Source organism: Amblyomma mixtum, chromosome 4 (assembly GCF_055824585.1).
Source record: "Amblyomma mixtum isolate Tamu chromosome 4, ASM5582458v1, whole genome shotgun sequence".
In the NCBI taxonomy this organism is placed as follows: Eukaryota; Metazoa; Arthropoda; class Arachnida; order Ixodida; family Ixodidae; genus Amblyomma; species Amblyomma mixtum.
This window is the reverse complement of record NC_143015.1, coordinates 64,631,470-64,652,508: the sequence shown is the minus strand read 5'-3', so window position 1 is coordinate 64,652,508 and position 21,039 is coordinate 64,631,470. Positions and strand designations below refer to the sequence as shown.

Sequence of the window (21,039 nt, the reverse complement as noted above, 5' to 3'; positions counted from 1 at the left end):
AATGCGGGAGATATTATAAAGGTTGCAGCATCCTGACAGTAGACTACTTAGCGAGGAAAGAATGAAATATCTATAAAATATGAATAAAATTGTTATACTATTTTGGCCGTGTCATGAAGCAGTGTAGGTTGAAGTTTGAAGTTTGAAGTTTATTTCCATTTCAGTAAGAAATGAGGGACCCGAGACAAAAAGTGAACGTTAATTCTATTGACGGCGCTCGGGCCCCATTACATGGCAAGACAGCGAGGTGTCGGTAGTAACAGTTGTACGAGTACATTTACAGGCATTGTAGCTTTTACTAACATAGTTCAGTTTTTGTGTGTGTGTTAAAGGCAAAGACACAATGTGAAGGATAAACATGATCAGCAAATAACAGCAATTGTGAATAGCAGCAAACCCCAAAAATACAAAAAAGACATAGGAGGAAACACACTGCAGGAAACCAGAAAAAATTACATTTGTGAGAGGAAGAATCAATGTATTGTTTTCTTATTAACATTTTCAATATTAACATTACTTTGGCGAAAATAGTTTAACAGAGTGGGGAGAGTATGTGCGAGCATTTGCTGGCCAAACGTCGTTCGTACGAAAGGTACCGTCCAGTTATGAGCAGAGCGCGAAGGATATGTTCGTGTAAGTGTTGTTAAACTGGCGATGAAGTTGATGCAATCATGCTCTTGCAATCGAAGCCTGCACACAAAATCACCTAGCGCAGCAATCGAAGAACGCGTAAGCATTCAAACGTACTTCGGGCAATGCTATATGCAATGCATACACAAAAAGAAGAAAAAATGAGCATGTGAGCGGGTGCAAATAAAATTGAGGAAAGTTCGAACACTCCGGATACCGGAAGATATATTTTATTTTTGTATTATGACGAGTGGGTAGTGTTTTGTTTGTTTAACGGGTGAAATTCGCGAGAATTTTATTGGGTAGTTAAAATTTGCGATTATATTCACTTATTTGCTCAAGTATGGCTATATGTGACTTAAGAAACATCCGGTATTCGGACACCCTATCTATCGAAAGCGAAACACCCAAACTTTTTGCTACGAGACAGAGTTTGTCACTCTCTGGATCTTGGCCGGTACTTACTCTAATCTTTCCCTTAAACGAGCTCCTGTTAATCAGAAATCTTATTGTTCTAATTGTGTTCGATTCAATGCTGGCCTATTTGCAGGGCAAAAAATTCAAGACTACAGTGGTACATCATCGTATGTGTTCTTTTATTCCTGTGTGTCCTCAGTGCATCCGTTATTCTTGTTGGATCGCTGTCAAAAGGTAATGAATACTGGCTTTTTTTCAACAGGATATTTAGCTCCCAAAAATCTGGTTGGGTAGTCGTTCAGTTCTGTCACATTAAGCACGTTTTCCTTGTTTGATTATTCGCAATGCAAGTAAAAATTCTCCGCATCCTCTTCATAGGTGAAACATATTTCAGTTGTTAGTAGATAATGGTGAATAATACGGCACGTGTACATGGCGCAATGTGTACTGCTCGCGGAAAACCAATTACAAATTGTCCTCGTGTCGACCATGGACAGGAAAATAGTTTCGACTCATTAGCGTATATTCTTACATTATGAGGCGGATAAATTAAAAACAAAACTTTCTTTAGGTTTCGGTGAGTTTTCTATTTTGTTTTCTGAAAGGCGTCAATAAACAATGGAGAACACAGTCCCTTTCCTATATTAAGTCGCTGAAAAAAAATTATTGCAGCTTGAAGTGGGGCGTTTTTGTCTCCAGAAAGTGGTTTACATCTGCCTTTTTAATTTGAACGCTAATTGTTGAAACAATGGGCTTTTGAACTGAGGCAGGCACTGAGAAGCCGCAGCCTTCCACTTGTGCGACAGATTAGGTAGAACCTACATCCCGTAGTGAAAATCTGGTCTGTCATATGCGCAGTTAGTTACTCCAGAAAACGCGAGGTCTCCCAATAAAGCTCCGCAAGCGCTGTCTAGAAGTCCCAGATTATTTGTCGGCTCCTTTAAATGTGAGCCACCTTTTATAAAATGCTTGCATACCTTGATTCAATAAAAGTAAAATAAACATGGCGTTGGTAGCCGGATAGAACAAACCAAAGTGCGTAAAGTTTACTTCTCTGACAAAGTAGTTAAGCACCATGAGGGAGGTGTTTTTTCAATAGGTTGCAGGACATCAGAAGCAAGCTACGGGGGCAGAACGGGGTATGAGGCAGTCATTATATAAAATAAGCATGGGGACGCTTCCCATTGAAGAGCATGTCCGGAATTTATTTATTTTTCATAATTTCTGTCCATAACTTTCTTCTATTTCTCGGAGTTCACTGTCGTCAATGTGAAAAACAGGGTTTTTTTTTTCGAGAGAAGCCATTCGAGCTCTTCAAGAGGAATACAATTCAAATTGAAACCTAAAGAAACCTTCTTTTCGGTAACGGTGCTTTCTGTAATGTAGAAGTGAGGTCCCAATTATGCCACTAGGCGCAGCTTTCACACGCTTTGAATGGCTTAACTAGTGGCTGCCCTTTGCGGTCCTCTCCATTAAGCGCTTGAAATCTCCGTAAAAAGCCTAAGTATTTTTACCTGTTTTGGCACTGCTTGAAACTGAATCAACATGGGGATGATAATGGGATGCAGCGAAGGCTAGGTTTGCGCAGTACAGCCGTATTCAGTTGAAAATGGCCCACCAATTTGGTACAGATGTTATCCATGACCACAACGACGTTGTCAGATTCGGGATCTCAAGGAAATAAGCTCCATCCTGAAAAAAAAAAAAATCTGCAATGCAGAGTTCTGAAAAGTTGAAACTAAAAGCGCTGTAGTGTTGTGAGCCGACCTGAATTTTTTTTTCGGAACAGTGCTCCTTACTCAGTTCTTGTCGGCGGTTAACCTGAACGGGTTGGTCTGAAGGATGATAAGCACTTGAATGGAGTTTTTGGAATTACACAAGTTGTTTTTAGTAATCCCGTAGGAATTCCCGTAGGAGTACCCGGGTTCCAACCTGACCGCGGCGGCCGCGTTTCGATGGAGGCGGAACGCAAAATGCGCCCGTGTGCTGTGCGATGTCAGTGCACGTTAAAGACCCCCAGGTGGTCGAAATTATTCCGGATACCTACACTACGGCACCTGTTCCTTCCTTCTCTCAGTGTCTCCTTTATGCCTTCCCTTACGGCACGGTTCAGGTGTCCACCGAGACATGTGAGACATATACTGCGCTATTTCCTTTCGTCAAAAAGCAATTTCAATTTCATTTCAGGTAAAATTCGTGAATTGGTATTTGAGGAAGGAAATGGCGCAGTATCTGTCTCACATATCTCGGTGGACACCTGAACCACGCCGTAAGAGAAGAGAGGAAGGTGGGAGTGAAAGAAGAAATTTTGTGAATCTGTTCATGGAAACAAGAATTATGAGAAGAGAAAAACCCTAGGTCTACGCGGTTATTTTACGAGCCAATAAAGCATTAGGATATGAGATTACGAATTTTGGCCAGCTAGGGTGATCATGGCTTCCGTGCAAACAGGATGACTGGGTAGATTTTGAAGACGCCCTCGTCCGAATGTGAGCTTGATCTACCAATAATTGTGCTAGTAGTACCCACATGCACGCACTTCAAGAGTACTTTGAATAATATTCTTGCTTTTACCGTACGGTTCAGCAACAGATCAAGCGTGTAGATAGCATTGTCGCTTATCGAGTGCAAGTTTAGCGCATAAAGTTTGTCAAGCTTTTAGGTCTGAAGTCTACGATCGAACTAATGTTTGCGCCATCAAAGAAGCACCTTTAAAGTTTTTTTTTTATTTCACTATTTCACCATCAGGCGATCGTGCTGCTGCGACAGTCGTGATTGATGGCGACAAAATGGAACCCATCGGGCATGTGACCATGGAGGCAATGATTCCAGAGCCCGCGTTTTCCGATCGTTATTTCGCTGTGTACAATGCCAAAACTGGAAGAAGGCCTAGGAATACATTACAGCCAGAACGCGTAATACACGCCACCAGGACGACGAGTGAGTAACTAAATACGCACATTTTCTTCCGGTCGCGTCCGTAAAAAGCTGAAACCTGTATAATAGTTGCTGTCATTTTTGAAGAAAGACAATACAGTCTTCGAGATGGACAGATAGACCATTCATTCAAAGGTACAGCGGAACTAGACCACTACACAAGAGGCATTTTGCGTCTTGCAGTCGCTGCGAGTCCGCGTGTGCTTTGTGTTGTTCGACCGAGATTTTAGGCTTATTTTGGGCTTTTCTGCACAAAGCGAGCCGCTCTGAGGCCATTATTGACTTTTGTTGATTATTAAGTTCACGGTTTACGTTTATTAAACTACTTGCACTTTCTAGTTCACTTTCGCCAGACTCCATGCCGCTGCTCGCTGAAGTTGCCTATCGCCTCTAGGTGCGGCTTCGCCCTATTTTAATCGGACACTGTCCCAGCGTTTTCGGGGTCTGTGGGATTGATGAAGCTGCGTTTATGAGCACGCTACGTGACTTCAGCAGGCAGGCAGGTTTAAAGACTTTCATGGAGGCGAGATAAATTCTCGCCCGAAGACGTTGAGTGTCGTAGCTTCTTCACATCGCAGCCCATCGGAGGATTCACACGTCAAATTTCCGTGTTAATGATTTACATGATAATAACATCACACAGTGTTGTTTTGTGCATACCATACTTTTATTCGCATTTCACGAACAATTTAATGTTTCCAGGATCGGCGACCGTGGACCCCTATACTTTCCTATGCACCATCAGCAACGAGTTCGAACCTGAAAGCAAGCTGCCTGAAGATGGGCTATGTGAATTCCTCTTCTATGATTCTCTGTATCGGGACGGCAGAAACCGTCTCGGCAGCTACTACGAGGCCGGCCTCGAGCACTTCCTTGAACTGGCGACGACGATGAAGAAAACAGGCATCGGGGTCTCGTTTGACAATGAGTAAGTTTAACCAGTGAAGGGCAGTGCATGATTGCGAGGCGCAGCTGAGGAAGGACATACTACAGACGAGAAACGCTGCTTGCTGTTTGCTGTGAAGGGTTTCACTAGGAGAATACGGAGCAATTATTGCTAACTTTAACGTTTAACTCATGGTACGTCATGCAAGAATATTCAAGTGAGCATACTTCCGTTCAACTGCACTGCAGCTATAGGTTTTAGTGCATACGATTGTGCAATGCTTCGGAAAATTGCGGTAGTTGTGAAGACTTATATGTCCTATGTAGGCTAATAACTCTTACATGCCAGGAACATGTCTTGATCGTTACTCTATTAAACAGATGCATCAATTTTTGGGCCAGTGCGTGGTGCCAACAAAAAAGAATTGGCCCTTCTCTTATTCTTACAAAAAAAAAGGGTGCGTGAATTTTTATCGAGAAAATTAAAATCAGTGCAGAAATAATAACAAGAAAGTACTGAACGCAGATTTCTAATGCTGAATGGATGTAACCTGGAGTAGTAAAGGAGTTGAAAGTGTTGCTGAATTTTAGCCACAGGCGTCGTATGAGATACGTTTGCAGCTTTGCTTTTTGATTTCAAGTCAGTTGAGACTACCTGTGCCGTTATAGCACTGCAGACATCAAGATTATACTGTGGCGGTGTTCAGTCATTCGGTAGTACAGCTCGTTACCATATGATAAGGTGGAGAGGGCTCAGTTTCAGTCCAGGCAAAAACGAACCACACCGCTGTTTTGATGCAAAGTCCGCAGGTTGTTCCACACAACTCAATCAAAGATTAGTGTGTATATATATAAAATAAGGCTTTCCTGGTTGCTGATTACATATACTCGGAGTATTTATTGCCTGTGAAATAAGTAATTTGTTCAGTTTAAGCAACTATCCTCAAGTTTTTAAAGGGGAGGGGACTGGAAGTGGATAAAGATTACGCTGTCCTAAGAAACATGTCCCTAGGGATATTCTGCCTTTATATATACAGGCTGTTTCACCTAATATTTTACACAATTTTTAAAATTAGGCTTTTTGAGTTAGAAGAGCGCTTTTTTTTTCGACATAACATTGTCAGCGATGTAGTACATCAGAATACAGCTCAGACGTGCTAAGTAGCAGACTGGCTAACTAATACTGAATAGTTAACTTTTTAACTCTCACTGTTAGGCTCCTTAATTATTTGGAGGCATGTAGTTAGCCCACCACAATTAATGTGCATATCAGTTTCTAGAATTTTGAAATTTCGGTTACCGGCGCTGTGGTGCAAAAATTTTTGGCTACATCGCGCCAAAATACATGCGCTTTTGTGAAGTTTGCAGGCAAAGCAACCTCTCCAGTGCACGTAACTCGTCGAAATAGCCAGCAGTTATTTATTATGTCTGAAATTGAAGGCCGATGATTGCTTGACGTTCAGTGAGGATGCCCATACCAAGAAATCGTCGCAGGCACACAGCTTGCATATACGCACGTTGACCGTCCTTCGTGTGTTGGATCATCGCAATGGAATAATAAGGTGACCTCTAGCTGTCCGGATTGGTGGGCCGTCCCAAGGCATCCCCGTCTTCAGCTGCGCGGCGAACATTACATTTATCGCAGAATAGTCCGTTCTTGTGTTAACCACAGCAGTGAATTTGTGGTCAGCAGCAGTCACTTCTAGGTCTGAGGTTCTTGCTCTGAAATTCATGTCGGTCTCTGGGTGGCATCAAGCTTTGGGCGGTTATTGGTACTGCGGCTTGAGCGGATCGTTGTCCTTTTTGTGTGGCAGCATCGTCATATTGAAGTTTCGTCACGTTGCTGCCGGGTAATCTCCATTTGCAGCGTCGTCGTAGGGGATGCGGCGTGACCTTGAGTTTTTGGCGATGGAGGATATTCTTTGTTTCGTCTGCCTCCAAAGGTTGATTACTTTAGTTTCCCCTCCGGAGGCTGGAGACCTTGAGCGCTGCGCTGCGGGACCTTGAGCATGACCTGGAGACCTTGAGCTGAGCTGGGGACTTTGACTTCGAGCTTTAGCTGGGGACCTTGAGGCTGGGGACCTTGAGCATGAGCGCTGCGTTGCTACGGCCTGGTGACGTGAAGTCTGCGTATGACGGCGATGATGACCCCGATGAACGGCTGGACGAGTACTCGGTGTGGCGCGAGTAGACTTTGACTTCACTTGGCCGCTGCCCGAATCGCGGTCGAAGAAGGAGAGACCACGAAGGCCCATACACTTGTAAGGGCAGTCTCGCAGGATGCGGCCGACTTCTTCGCATTGTAAGCACAGTGGATGGTTGTCATGGGTGCTCCAGTCGTTACACTACCTCGGCTTCGGCCTCGAGCGTCGATCGTGATCTAGGCGGCGGGGCCTGGGCATGCCTTCTAACACGGCTAGTTCATGTCGAATGGGACTTGCTTGGTGCGTCTCTTGGGGACTAGGATTACGTAGGGAAGCGGCGTAAGTCATAGCTTATTTTACTTATTCATTATCCGCATCGGCTTTTAAGGCACTGAAGTGGGGAGCGGGAAACATAAGAAAATTTTACGTTGAACAAATTGCTTAGGCTTTCATTCCATTCAACGATTAAGGGGAACCGAGATCACGCACGACTTCGTCACGCACGATCCACGACAGTCGCTGCCTGAAGCTGTGGAGAAGACGGCACCAGTCAACGCCGTTCCTCGCGGACAATTTAGCACTTAACTAACCGGAAGCTGTCGCTAGTGGCGGTTGTCGTGAGCTGCTGGGGCCGTTTGGTTGGTATTGCTGAGTGCAGGCGTCGAATGTCTTCTCGATGGTCGGAGCAGGCGTTTTATTTCTTCCACGCAAGCAAATATGAACTAGGGCGAGAGCTGGATCCGAGACAATCCATGAGAACGTAGTCGCAAGTCACGAGAGAATTTTCATGATTTCTCTATTAGGGTCTGGCTTGGCCATCGAACGCAAAATGCATGTTCGTCAGCTTTGTGGCGTCATCCTAGGAGTCGAGCCCAACCACGCGGTCAAACAGGTCGCGCCATTTTTCTGCATCGTCAATCTGCGCTCCTTGCAAAGAAGGCGTCTCACGAGGCTGAAGTACAACCACAGACGAGGGCTGAGGGATGATTGCATCTTCGGGGTGTATTAGGTCGACTCGGGTGTATTAGCTCGACTGTACAGTACTTCCACCCCATGCCATGGGGCGGTGTCAACACTGTGAATAATGGACGAGCAGACTGAAGTGACGTTGAAGCGAATTTTAGAGCGCAGCTCTTGCGCCAGTTCCTGCGTTTCGCGGCGTCGCCGTTGTCCGTCGTAACCAGCTCCGCAGCCGGGGCAACGCGCGGCTCTAGCTGCGCGCACTCCTGGCGCCATTCCTCCTGCACGCCCAAGCTGAAACGCATAGCCACCGCCGTTCGCTACAGCGTTGCTTTTTTGTTTCAGTTAAGCCATATCCACTTCATATAGAAGCGCACTCGGAATGTAGGTGTTGTAAACATTTCTCCTTTATTTTTGGAAACAGGTGTTTAGCATTTTAAACTTTCCTATAGCGTTCTTGTCAACCTGGGAACTTTGCTACACCAAAGGCTCTCGCTGGTGCATCCCTGGGTTGTTCCCTGATTCAGGCGAACGCCACCGGGAGCCACTCCCTTAGAAAAAAAAGTCTATAGACTGTCCATAAAGTTCTCATAGATTATTGCCTTCATATATATATATATATATATATATATATATTTCCTTTTGTCTATTGATAGTCAGCAGTCTGTCAACTTCATAGACAAAAGTCTATGGGCAGTCTATTGACCGTCTCAAGAAATTTTTGTTAGTGAAACTGTGGTACAGCGAAGGTGCGATGGCACATGCCTTACAGAGTGATTACTACTTCCTCCCTAGACAAGAGTTTGCCGTTCTCATGTTGCTGCTGGATACCACGTCTGTTACAATCCCATGAATTAGTCATCAACCCAAGATATTTGTATTTCAGTTGGAATAAGAATATTCAAATCTGTAAGAATTATATATATATATATATATATATATATATATATATATATATATATATATATATATATATATATATATATATATATATATATATATATATATATTGTTTAAATGTTTCTGCGTTGGGCCTCTTTCTGCAGCCTTTTAGTGTCTGAAGCGCATTACAGCGCGTTTGCTGTATTTTGTCACAGGAACACCTATGATGTTCATGACGTAACCTTGCACATTTATAGGACACAGGATAAGAAGTTTTTTTCTAGTCAGAACATTCTAATATACCAAAAACAAATTTTAAATCTGTCATGTTTCTTCAACGTGTCAGTATTTTTATGAACATAGGGAAACTTATTTTTTAAAACTTAAATTGTGAGACACATGGTGAGGCAGTGGTTGCAACAGAACTGAATTGAAATATTCAGACACAAGTTTTAGTGGCTAGGAAGCCAATAGGAATGGGCGGTGTGATAACCAATGCAGGATTAGTTAATTTGATGGTTGCTTTTCGCTTTGTTTTTTCCTGCAGCCAGGGTACTTTCCAAGTCGACGCCAAAGCGCCCAGTTTCGAAAGGAGAATTGACGCCCTCTACCAGCAAGGAGTGTTGCATTTTGGCGTACTTAATGCGTTCGGCAGCGACACCTCGAGACAAGCACTGCAGTCATTTACCAAGATTTTGGAGGTGCGGCTGAGCAGATGCGCGAGCGGAACATATTATAGGTCTTAGGATTCTTTGTTCTTCAAATAACAGAAAAAGATACGAGCTGGTTTGTGTAGCACTGTTATTACATGCATTTGAGTGATTTTTCTTTTCCTAAAACCTATTTTGAAGACGGCAGAAAGGAGTAAAAAAAATTGGTGGTGGCTTAGCTTGGTTAAGCCTGGTAATTGCGAAGCAATACGTGGGTTCTGCTATTGTACCGCTTGTGGTCATACTTTGGTTTGTGGTGAAGTCACACAGATGGTGTGACGTCACTCCTAGCGCGGCGCCCCTGGTGAGAGGAGCGGGAGTTAGGCCGCCGCTTCGTGCCTACCGCCTCGCACTGCGACGGCTCGAGCCGGGCCCCCGTTTTTACACAGATGGTGTGACGTCACTCCGAACGCGGCGCCCCTGGTGAGGGGAGCGGGAGTTAGGCCGCCGTTCGGTGCCTACCGCCTCGCATCGCGACGGCGTGAAATGGGGCCCCGTTTTTTTTTACACAGATGGTGTGACGTCACTCCGAACGCGGCGCCCCTGGTGAGAGGAGCGGGAGTTAGGCCGCCGCTCCGTGCCTACCGCCTCGCATCGCGACGGCGTGAGATGGGGCCCCGTTTTTACACAGATGGTGTGACGTCACACCAGACGTCATGCTAAAGGTCAACCGGTCACCACCTCGCGTTTTGACGGGCTGATGTGGTAGCTAAAGTAGTATTGCTTCGCAATAAAAACACAAGGTACAGTATGGTCCACTGTTAAAGGGAACACGTGATCGCGTGCCTTCCGCGCTTCACCAAGTCCTGCTGCTTAGACGCGGTGAGAACGAGCGGCCCAAGGCGCATGCGCGGAAAGACCAGCCTCCATGCTTAATGCGTATGCGCCTTGTGCCGAGAATTCCCACATGTTCTTGGCGGCAGCTCTCCGCGAAGCGTGTAGGCTATACAGTGGACCGTAGTGTACATAAATGAAAGAAACGGCTCCACGTAAAATGAAACTGTATTTTGTGCTCCGTGCTGTAGCTTACGAAAGCTACCGCCATGTAAAACATACGCTGCTCCAAACCATAAAAATCGTAGTCTATAAACTATAAAAAATGCTTTTAGAATAACTTCTGACCGGGTGCAACGTTAAAGGAGATGAAGTAGAGCTTTAAACCAGACCGAAAAATAAAAAACAAGTCGACAGCGAAATGACACAGGGCACACACGAATTAAACCGCGTGTCATGCATCCACAATTGCTCAGCGATAAAACAAAACACAAAGACAAGCAACGTGCCACTAGGAATGGAAAGCTCTTCTAACACTCAGAGCAAAATGATCGAAAAGAACACAAATGTACTAAAACATAAATTTCAAACCCAAAATAACAATACGCCAAAACGTTTTTTCCGCTAGTGAGCCTAAAAGGCGAGAATAAGAACACACAAAACAATAGCAGAGAAAGAAATGACCAGCAATAAGTCTGGAAAATGAGCATAGTAAAGATTAATGTTTTCCCTCTTACAGCGTATCCGCCGCCAAGTTCAACTCAAGCTCGTGGGTCCACGCGTCTCTTTCACAGTCCTTGGCATCGCTTTGAGGGGGAGGCGAAGTTTTAATCCTCCTACAGAGATGTATGTATAGTGGCCCTACTTATTTATTCACCTGCTGTTGGAACTAGATTCATTACAAAGGAAGGTAGAATAGCTAAACAGCAAAGAAGAAGCGAATGTCACAATCAAAGTAGAAAATATGGCACATAAACAAGAAGCAATCATACCTGCATTTCACTGGCTATAAATATGGTAATCAAACAGTGACATTATTTCTTCGGTAAGGGGGATTGTTACGGGGAGAAAAGTGGAAGAACACGAAAAAGTGCTTTAAAAAAGTGCCATAAGAATAAAAGTTGGCTTTGTTGTTGTAGACGTTGGGATATGAACCAGACAGCGCTGGAACTGTAAGCTCTCAGGGCTTTGTAGGAAGATGAAAACGTAATGAAAATATGTTATGCTCTATGTTTTAAAGACAGAAAGAAAATAGAAACCAGTGAAATTAGCTATAAGGATTCGCATGCTTGCAACTCAAGCCTGTTTCACATGCAAGCGAAAATGCTAGCGAATCCTGCTGCCGCGGCGGAAAAACCTGTTTTGAGTTGTCGCTGCGATGAGCGGCCAGGTTTCAACAAGTTGGAAATTTTCACTGCGACGCGCCGTTCAATCGCCCAGTCGCTTGCATGTAAACCTGCCTTCAGGCGTAATTAGGGGATAGAATGCGAAGCTATTTGCTGCTAATGGAAAGTGCTTTATTATAGTTCCACGGCAGTGTGATCCATTACTTATGCGATAATGTTTTGAAATTTTCAGGCATTCGTAACCGCGCTAAAAGCACAGCATTTCACTGAAAGCACTGCTCAAAGTCTTTTTGGGAAATTGATGTCTTGCATTATGATGTCATTGCTTGTAGTTTTATTAAGCACAAAATTAAACTGATAAACTACCTGTCGTCAACAGTTAGAATAAACCACATTGAGAGGAAACAAGAGGGAATGTCGGGAAGACAGCGTATCGTACTTGGCTTAGCCCTAAATCTACGCCGTCCCTCGTAGCCAGCGTCGCTTTGGGACATTAAACCCCAAAACAAAACCAAAGCACTTATTCATGAAAGCTTGGGGCGCTTATCGAGCAAATCACGAAGGAATTTTAACGCGTCAGCGTTAAGGGTTCCGTATCGCAGGAAAGCCGCGTTGACTTTAACGGCCGTAACCGAAAAATCCACGAAATTCTCAGAGAACCAGCCTAGATTGCCCACCTAGGTGACGTCACTTTGTGATGACGTCACTTTGTGATGTCATCACAATCTTCCCAGCGGATTGTGAGCGAACTACCCACCGTGGCAGGTGGCAGTTAAATTATTGGTTGGTCTGTAGAAGTTTCTCACGGAGAGCAACCTGAGTCTCACAAGCCCCCCTAGGTGGCAGCACCTGCCTTCGCAGGGCAGTGGCGTATCTCTTAACCGCCGCACCACTGCGCCAGGAGGGGTACGAGGACTCCCAGGGATCTGTGAATGTAAAGTAGAGAATTACCAATTCCGCATATATGGGCATTGATCTATTAAAGCTATCCCTTCATACACTTAAGGCGAGCTAAAGTCTTCCGGTTTATGGGGGTTTAACGTCCCAAAGCGACTCAGGCTATGAGGGACGCCGTAGTGGAGGGCTCCGGAAATATCCACCACCTGGGGTTCTTTAACGTGCACTGACATCGCACAGTACACGGGCCTCTAGAATTTCGCCTCCGTCGAAATTCAACCGCCGCGGCCGGGATCGAACCCGCGTCTTTCAGATCAGCAGCCGAGCCCCGTAAACACTGAGCCACCGCGGCGGCTAAAGCGTTCCGTAAATTTTTTTTTGCAAATTCCTTCCGTTCTTTACTGACTGTGAAGTTGCCGAAATTTCTGCGACGTAGCGATTGACGTGCACGGTCTATTTAGAGCTATAAGCTAATTTGCGAGATCACGGGCACAGTGCAAAGACCAAGCGCATCATACCATAACTGTGTTCGACAGCCTCCGCAAGCACCCGCCGTCCTTGATTGTCTTCGTGTCCCACCACACGTACAAGGACGTGTACCCGGACAGTTGCTTCATTCTACCTCCGACCATTCTCAAGGGACCAGTAAGCAAGGCTTCCGGTGGTCGCCCAGACAGAGCCAATCTCGTGAGTGCGAATATACCTCCTGCATGTTCTAAAGTTAGCGCTTAATAATACACTTGAGGTCTGCCTATTATCTGCTAAATTTTCAGCATCAACATCATTCGCTAGCCTTATCATGGAGCTGATTTGCACTAGGCTCCTGTTGAGGCGTTTTAAGGTCTACATAGCATGTTAAAAAATTGCGAGGACACTTTGGTACCCAAAGAGCTGAGAGTAGAAAGTCGAGGACACAATTCCGTGACGACTTCCGGTGGATGTGATGTCACACTGTTCCCGTGGCTATATCGATACCCAAATTTTACATCTTTCGCAGATCTTAAGAGTGTTAATTGCGCTTACTTACACATTATTCCATCTAACACAAATCCGACGTTTTCCCGACTATTCTGTGACAATCTGCACTACGCCGTGACGACTTCTGGTGGATGTGACGTCACATTGTTCCCGTGGCTATATCGACGTCTGAGCTATTTCGATGCAATGTCGACATTTTTGCCCATAATTAATTAACTGATTAATCTACAGTCATCAAACTTAGCTTCTAGGCTAATATTTTTCTCCTCTATGTGAAGCAATTATTGGTTTTCTTCTATCCTTTTTTAGTTCCAGAGTTATACGCGTGTGACGCGCTTTGTTAACGGACGACAGTATGAGCCATTGAAGGCTTTCGCCTTAAAAACTATACAAAAGAAAGGGACACTGGAAGAGCCCTGAATGACAACTGACCTGCAGTTGATAGTTAACATTTCTCCCGTGTATCTCTATTTAATCTTGTCAGTCCTGCAACGAATAATCCTTACTTAATAGCCTCTTTAGTTGCTGTCTTACAGAAATACATACAGTCGTCTTGTAGCTATTCGCCTTCTCTGCGTAAGAATGTCTCGGTATGTGGTATCTTCAAGATAACGTTTTCTGTGACCTTCTACAAGATGCGAAAACGTGCTACTGCTGTTCTATTAGAGAAAAGCTTGCAAGTGTCAGAAGTGATATGAAGCAACGCAAAAAAAAGTGCACAGTGTACATACGCCTTAAAATTCGGATGTGCGAAACCAGAGTAAATGAGTAGTTTCGGATTGAGAAGATATTGAAATTTTATTTCAGAGAAGGCTCCATTGCTTTGCATGTTGAGTGCGTAGGGCGCTTTAGAAAACTAATGGAGTTTTGCCAAATACTCTGGCTGAATTAAAAAACGGAGGTCTTCTCTTAAAACCTTTGTTCGCCATTACTCTAAGCAACTCGTTACCATGCGCTTCTTCCATATCCAGTACAGTTTTAGTGTACCGTCGCATTACTTTAGGGCCGATAAATATTACCAGGTTCAGAAATGTATGGCGGTTGCTGAGCGCTATAGTGACACGCTGGAGGGGATCGACTCTTAACGTAGTAGTAGCACGCCCAGGCAGCAGTGCGAGGAAAGCTGGCATCAAAGCTAGAAAGGCATGTTGATCAAAATTCTTTCATGACGTCACGTACACGTCTCGATGCACAATTCCGGTGCACAGAACGCATTGTTTCGTTATTCTTTCGCCATGCAACCCTCAAACAAGCCTGAAACAAAGTTTGCTCGAATTGAAATTTATAGTTTACTAGCAACAAAGTATGTTTTATGATCCATCTCACGTATTTCTATCTTTTGAAGAAATTTTCTTCAAAAGTATTGTGCTTAACCATATTCGAAGTATTTTAGAATAAACTTTAGAAAGAGTTGAAGGCTCAAAAAAATTATTGCGGCAAAGACGTGAATGACATTGAGGCAGAAAAGGTGTTAAAACGTCACATTTTTTCTTTCTTTGCTGAGTCAAGAAAATGCGGAATATTCTTGCAAGGCTTCATTAATGAAGTCAGAATAAAGAAGAACGCAAGTGAAATATTCTAAATTAATATCTGTCATTATACTCCCTTTCACATTTGATTAACATTTTTAAACTCCCAACCAACTTTTGGTTCTTCGCGGAAACTTCACAGAGTGGTCACGTGACCAAATAGTTTTTTTTTTTAGAAAACTGTTTCGTTGGAACTCTATTCACTCAATCGCCAACTAGACCAACTTTTTTTCAAAAGAATCTGCGCTGCGGGGGCTGTTTTGGGATCTGGGAAAAACTTTATTTTATTTTTTTTTTGGGGGGGAGGGGGCGTAGTCTGGGACGTTTCACGTGGAATGATCGACCCTATATTGTTATTGTAATAACAGCCATTGTCCTGTTTTTGTCTTCGTCTGTTTGTGGCAGTGTCCGAGGCATGGGTGAAAGATGGCGACCACCGACTCTCCAAGTCCGCTATTTCGCCCAGTAAAGATTTTCAATCAATCGGAAATGAGGTAGCATATTAACGGTCACTACCTGTAATATTGTCATGGATGTCAGGTGCGCTGATAACATGCTTGTGATGAATTACTCGATGTAATGGAGGTCGATGAACTTGTCTCTACCCTTACCGTTATTGTACAGCCTTCATCTTATCTTCATGTCTCTTTTTTTGCCGGCCAGCCACTTAGCGTCTTCGCAGCAAGAACTGTCCTGGAGGCAACCGGGACGCCGGTAGCGATGTCCTTCACGATGCGGGCTAACTTCTACAAGCCAAAGGGTACCGTGAATAGCTACACGTCTCCTCATGAGCTATTCTCGCCTTGCGAGCCATTCGGAGGATTTACACACCTACCACCATATTCGGTAAGCTGTCTTAAATTGTCTTCAGCACACCTCAGAAATGATTTATTAAACTCAGTACAGTATAGCGATCGGTTGAACACTGTCAGGCATCATTCGCCGCTTCTGTTCAGACAAATTTCATCGCGGCTAAGCAGTCAGCACCGGTCTGCAGAACGTGTTTGTAAATAGGGAAGTTGTACCAATTGTAAGAACAGTTGAAAATTATCAGATGGAAGCACCAGCATTTATTACGTGCCTAATGATTCAGCTAATAATATTTTTTTCAAAATGAATTTAACGCTGTGAATAATAAATTTATTAACAGCATTTTTGACAAAATATATCTCCGCTATTGTGTCGAAGGAAGTGATATGAAGCCCTGTGCTAACAAAAATATTTACTGAATTTGCAAGCCAGCTTGAAAGAGGACATCCTTTGCAGCACAACGAGTACTAAATTCAATAGACATAAAAAAAAAACTACTTATATAGGTTAGACATTCAGAGAAGAGCTGGTCAGTACAAAATTTTCAGTGCACATAGGTCTGTGAATACAACTTGGAAGGGTTAAACTACTGAATTTTGGTGACCATGATTTTGTTTTACTCGCAATATAAGGCACGCTGGGTCCAAGACCGCAATGAATATCATTTTTTAGACAGTACGAAAAGTATTCAAAACGTTTTTTCCAAGTATTGCTGAGCCGAGAAGGTGAGCACAAAGCCAATGAAAAACTTGCACCTATGGGAAATACCGTCGGTATCCGTAAGTACTGGGGACCAAAGGACTCACCGCAGTGAAGATGCTCAATGCAAACAGTTAAACGTCCTAAACTTATACGTCCTAAACTAGAATACGCAGCATCAGTATGGGACCCTACACATGATAACCTTGTATATTCCTTGGAACTAGTCCAAAACAATTCCGTTCGCTTCATTCTTTCAAATTACAACCGTATGGCAAGCATCACAGCCATGAAATCTAACGTGTCACTCCCACCGTTACAATCTCGCCGTAAAATTGGTCGCCTAACACTATTCCACAAGCTATATCATCACGTTACGCTTCACGACTATTTCATATCACCCCCAGAATACATTTCACGTCGCATCGATCACCGCCACAAGGTTGGCATCCCAACATGCCACACCAAATCTTCTTTTCAGTCATATCTTCCTCGCACATCTGTGGAATGGAACCGCCTTCCCCCCAATATTGCAGCCATTGCAGATAACAAAACCTTCCACGACACAATAGCTAGCATTGTTTATTCTGAAAGAAGTTGATCATGTGTTATATCTGTTTCCACTGTGTTATGTACATTGATTTTATGTTATTTACGCTTTGTGAATGTTGTTTGTTTTAATCTGGAGAAAATTTATTTTGTACTAGCTGTTTTCACTGTATTATATTCATTGTTCTTTATCCTAATTAACTCACTCTCCTCTGTAATGCCTTTGGCCCTGAGGGTACAATAAATAAATAAATAAATAAATAAATAAATAAATAAATAAATAAATAAATAAAAACGTCTTACAAAGGCTAATTTTGACGAAAATGTATCTCAAAGTTATTTCAAGCAAAGTGCTTGAGCGAGATCGAGCTTTTGTAAGCAATTTTACTTCTTATTCAATGCAGGTCGGCCTGCAACAATCGAACTCATTTTAGAATGTGCTCTCACATGCTTACTAAAGCATTGGCTCTTCTAGCTTTGTATCGAGGTCTTGAAAGAACGTTAGCTCGCTTGTCTTGAATATTGGTAGATAATTAAATATAGCTGTACCTTCTGAAATATTCCATATGTCCCGCTTGTATGGGTTTATGGGAAAATGGAGTCCATAAGGTATGGAAGAATACCTGTAAATATACATCTTGTCTGTACGGGCTCCAAAGCATTCTACAGTGTCTCGTCCCCGTTCTTTTCTTGTGGTGTGCACATTATTTCCATACTTCTGTGCAGTGTACATGACTTCATATGGAGTCCGTAAGTTTCCATATGTGCTTTTATATGTAGTCTAACTACTCTACATGCTCCATACTGACTCCATAAAATTTCTTATGTAAACATATGGAATTATGGAACGTTCGTCTTATGGGAACTTTCAGTAGGGTAGTAAATTTCAGTACTCTGATGAGGATCTGCTGGCGGAGTCGAACCAGAGTCCTTTGATAAACCGTAGATTATTGGTGTCGGTGGCGTGGGGTTTAACTTTCGACACCAGCAAAGCGTACAAGTCATAGCTGTATAGTGTAATGAGATATGGTGACTTAAAGTTAGCTATGGATGATAGTCATTGTATATAGTGATTATGTGTCCCACGATGTGCGTTTCAGGTGTGCAGCTTATACAGTCGCTACGAGTACAACGAGGAAGCGGCGAGCATATATGCATACAGTCCCATCCTCAATCGCACTGCTACACTGGACACCAAATTCACCTTGGCGAGAAAGGTGATGCACCTCTTGGTTTTACGCTGGCTTTTAGGTTTTTTTTTTCATGAGATCAAGACCGCATAACCCGGAGGAGGAAGCGTCTGGGTCGTGCCTTGAAGCTATTGCCCAGTTTCATGGAGGTCCAGTTCTAAGGTGAGGCTTCCAACAAATGCCTCTAACCAGTGTTTTTTTTTATCGACGTTCCTCTGACTTCCGTCTGTTGAATATTTCGATATATAAATTTTTCAAAATAATTATTTAATTAAAACAATACAGGACTGATTGCATGATACAAAGCACCTTTTGGTCAAAACCGACTGGTCTGTTTTTTTTTTAACTCTCCATGTAATTAGGAAATGTCGCCTCGGAACGGAGGCATTGCAGCCATACAGCGAGAAGAGAATTATAACATTAAGCGTCGCAAGTAAAAAAAATAAAAAAAAATTAAATTAGGGTTCTCGCATTTGACATAATATTTGTTTTAAAACATGCCTGTCTAGGTAAAAGACCTAGCCTCCATGAGCGTTGCAGCGTGAAAGTGTACGACGGTGGCCACAAGAAGTCTAGATTGCCAGCTTGAACACTGACATCAAGTACGGGAGTGTGTTGTGCGGTGAGGCACACCCAGGACAGAGTCAAGTGAGCCTAAGTTTTTAAAGGGAATACCATCGGAGAAAAAAAACACGGAGAAAATAATTCTGTAGCTGGACACTTTGCCTCCAACTTCTCTTCAAATGCCTTATGGTATAGTTTGCCCCAAAAGAACTGAGCACCGCCACATGTATCCTAGTATAATTTCTAGTCACGGTGCAGTATTTGTAATAGTAGTTGTACGCGGCAATGAATCGGACTCTAGATAGCAATGATGGGCACCCGCGTCTCCTACACTTGCTTTATTGCATGTTGCTCTTTAAAGCTGCATCAGAAACATGCTTTAAACAATGAGTCCGCTGACTGCATTGACTTCAAGAGCGTAAGTGGTGACGCTATGTTCATGAACCAGAAATTCTGCACAAAAGTTTCATACTCACAACAAGAACAACCAATACACAGTTCTGGTGTGTAAGTGAAACATTCCAATATTTTTAAAGCCTGAATTCTTTCACAAACATGTTAGAAGCTGAATGGTTTGTTCATCAAATTATTGTCTGTTAATTTCCCAAACTAAATTTATCTCTACACCTTGTGTCAATATGTTTCCCATTGGAGGATTTCTATAAAAGAGAGGCATGAAAAACTACCGGTCGCTTTATATATATTTTTTTTCATGCAAAATAAATTTTCTGCAGCTCTTTCCATCCCTGAACGTGGCTATCCTGCTCCGCTGCGGCCGATGCCCTCGGCAGTTAAGCCTATATGCTTACCCAGTTTTTCTTCCCTTTCCTAAGGTGCTTTTTATGGTAGCCGTGGGCCTAAAAACAAAAATGCCGTTTTTTTTGCCCCCCTTGATTGCGTCCAGTGTCTACAGCGCCATTTTCTCGCGTTACAAAGTATACTAATCACGTATATACCAAATTACTAACTACGACCTCGCGCATGAAGTTTACAGTATAATTTCTGGGAGACTTCGGCGGGCAGCTTTCTCCTCAGCTTTAGCTTGCGTCGAGGAGGTAATCACCCAATAAATAATCAGCAGTGCCCTTCCAACGACCATCCTCTACACTTCGCGGTCGCTTGATGGCTATTTGTTTCAACTAGTTAACCACTCTAGCCTTATTTGGATAAAAGCTTCACCAAAGCATTTCGGTCTAAAGAGCATTCATTGCCGCTAAAGGCAATTCGCTGAAATTAAGCCAATCACTCGTATACGAAAAACCATCGGAAAAAAAAAACACGGACCGAAAAGACTAGAGGACAAACATGGCGCAACACAAACACGCGTTTTTTTTTTTGCGCTTGCTTTTCAATATGAATCTACTCCAACTGGCACATTTTGACGCCCTAATTGATTTCATTACTCGTATTCGACTAGCCTGCGGCCCAGGATTTGCTTTTCACGCACAAATATTTTGATTTATTTCTTTGCGGCTGGCTTTAAATAATAATGACCTACTTGAAAGTAGGAACTAGAAGGTACCGTTCAATTTTAAATCTGAATCACAACGTCTCTCCCGGTTCTTGATTACAGGGAGTACGCGTAAAGTCCTATTTAATGTTACCCAGCTAAGCTGATGTTTGCTTTGCGGCTGAAGTAGTACACGTGTTGACAACAAGAGAGCGTGTTGGAGTATTATTTGACGTGTTTTTCCCGTGGTTTGCAGGCTTGCCGGACCAAAATTACGAAGAATAACCTGGCCTTGCCCGTGGGCATCGCCGTCTACGATATCGAGTATGACGCTGAAGAAGCTCCGTGCTCGGGCCTAAACCTTACCCGTGGCCAATTTCGACGTGTTAGGATGCTCAAGAACATGCGCGACTTTTTCAGGGACGACTTGAGAGACTGCGGCCAACTTGAACCGTGCTTTACCATCACCTAATCAACGGATTTTATACTTTAATAGCGTACTTGAAACCGGGAGGCAAACTTGGGTCTGTAAGGTGAACCAATGATGGCATGTGACTGATCGGCGTTTTGCTATACTTTTGAAACTTTCCGTAACATGATGCTGAAAAGGCTTCCAACGAGGGATTCAACAGTCGAGCTTCCAGTGTGGCTACAAAATATTCTCTTCCCGATTTATTTCATATTACTT

The 21,039-nt window shown here is 43.4% G+C and overlaps 1 protein-coding gene across 1 annotated transcript; it reads left to right on the top strand.

Annotated features, from left to right (window-relative positions):
* The first annotated feature begins 1,224 nt into the window (after nt 1-1,224).
* LOC149346630 (uncharacterized) lies at nt 1,225-20,823 on the top strand. The gene is made up of 9 exons (XM_089541403.1): nt 1,225-1,281; nt 3,796-3,987; nt 4,687-4,912; nt 9,403-9,556; nt 11,079-11,185; nt 13,119-13,269; nt 15,753-15,935; nt 18,248-18,364; nt 20,608-20,823. Exons 2-9 carry the CDS (start codon nt 3,837-3,839, stop codon nt 20,821-20,823), a joined length of 1,305 nt encoding a protein of 434 aa, XP_089397529.1. The 5' UTR covers nt 1,225-1,281; nt 3,796-3,836.
* Nucleotides 20,824-21,039: the final 216 nt, after the last annotated feature.

Coding starts and splice junctions, on each gene's coding strand:
- LOC149346630 (XM_089541403.1), top strand. CDS start 3,837: ATGGAACCCATCGGGCATGTGACCATGGAGGCAATGATTCCAGAGCCC. Junction 3,988..4,686: donor ACACGCCACCAGGACGACGA/GTGAGTAACTAA, acceptor TAATGTTTCCAG/GATCGGCGACCGTGGACCCC. Junction 4,913..9,402: donor GGGGTCTCGTTTGACAATGA/GTAAGTTTAACC, acceptor TTTTTCCTGCAG/CCAGGGTACTTTCCAAGTCG.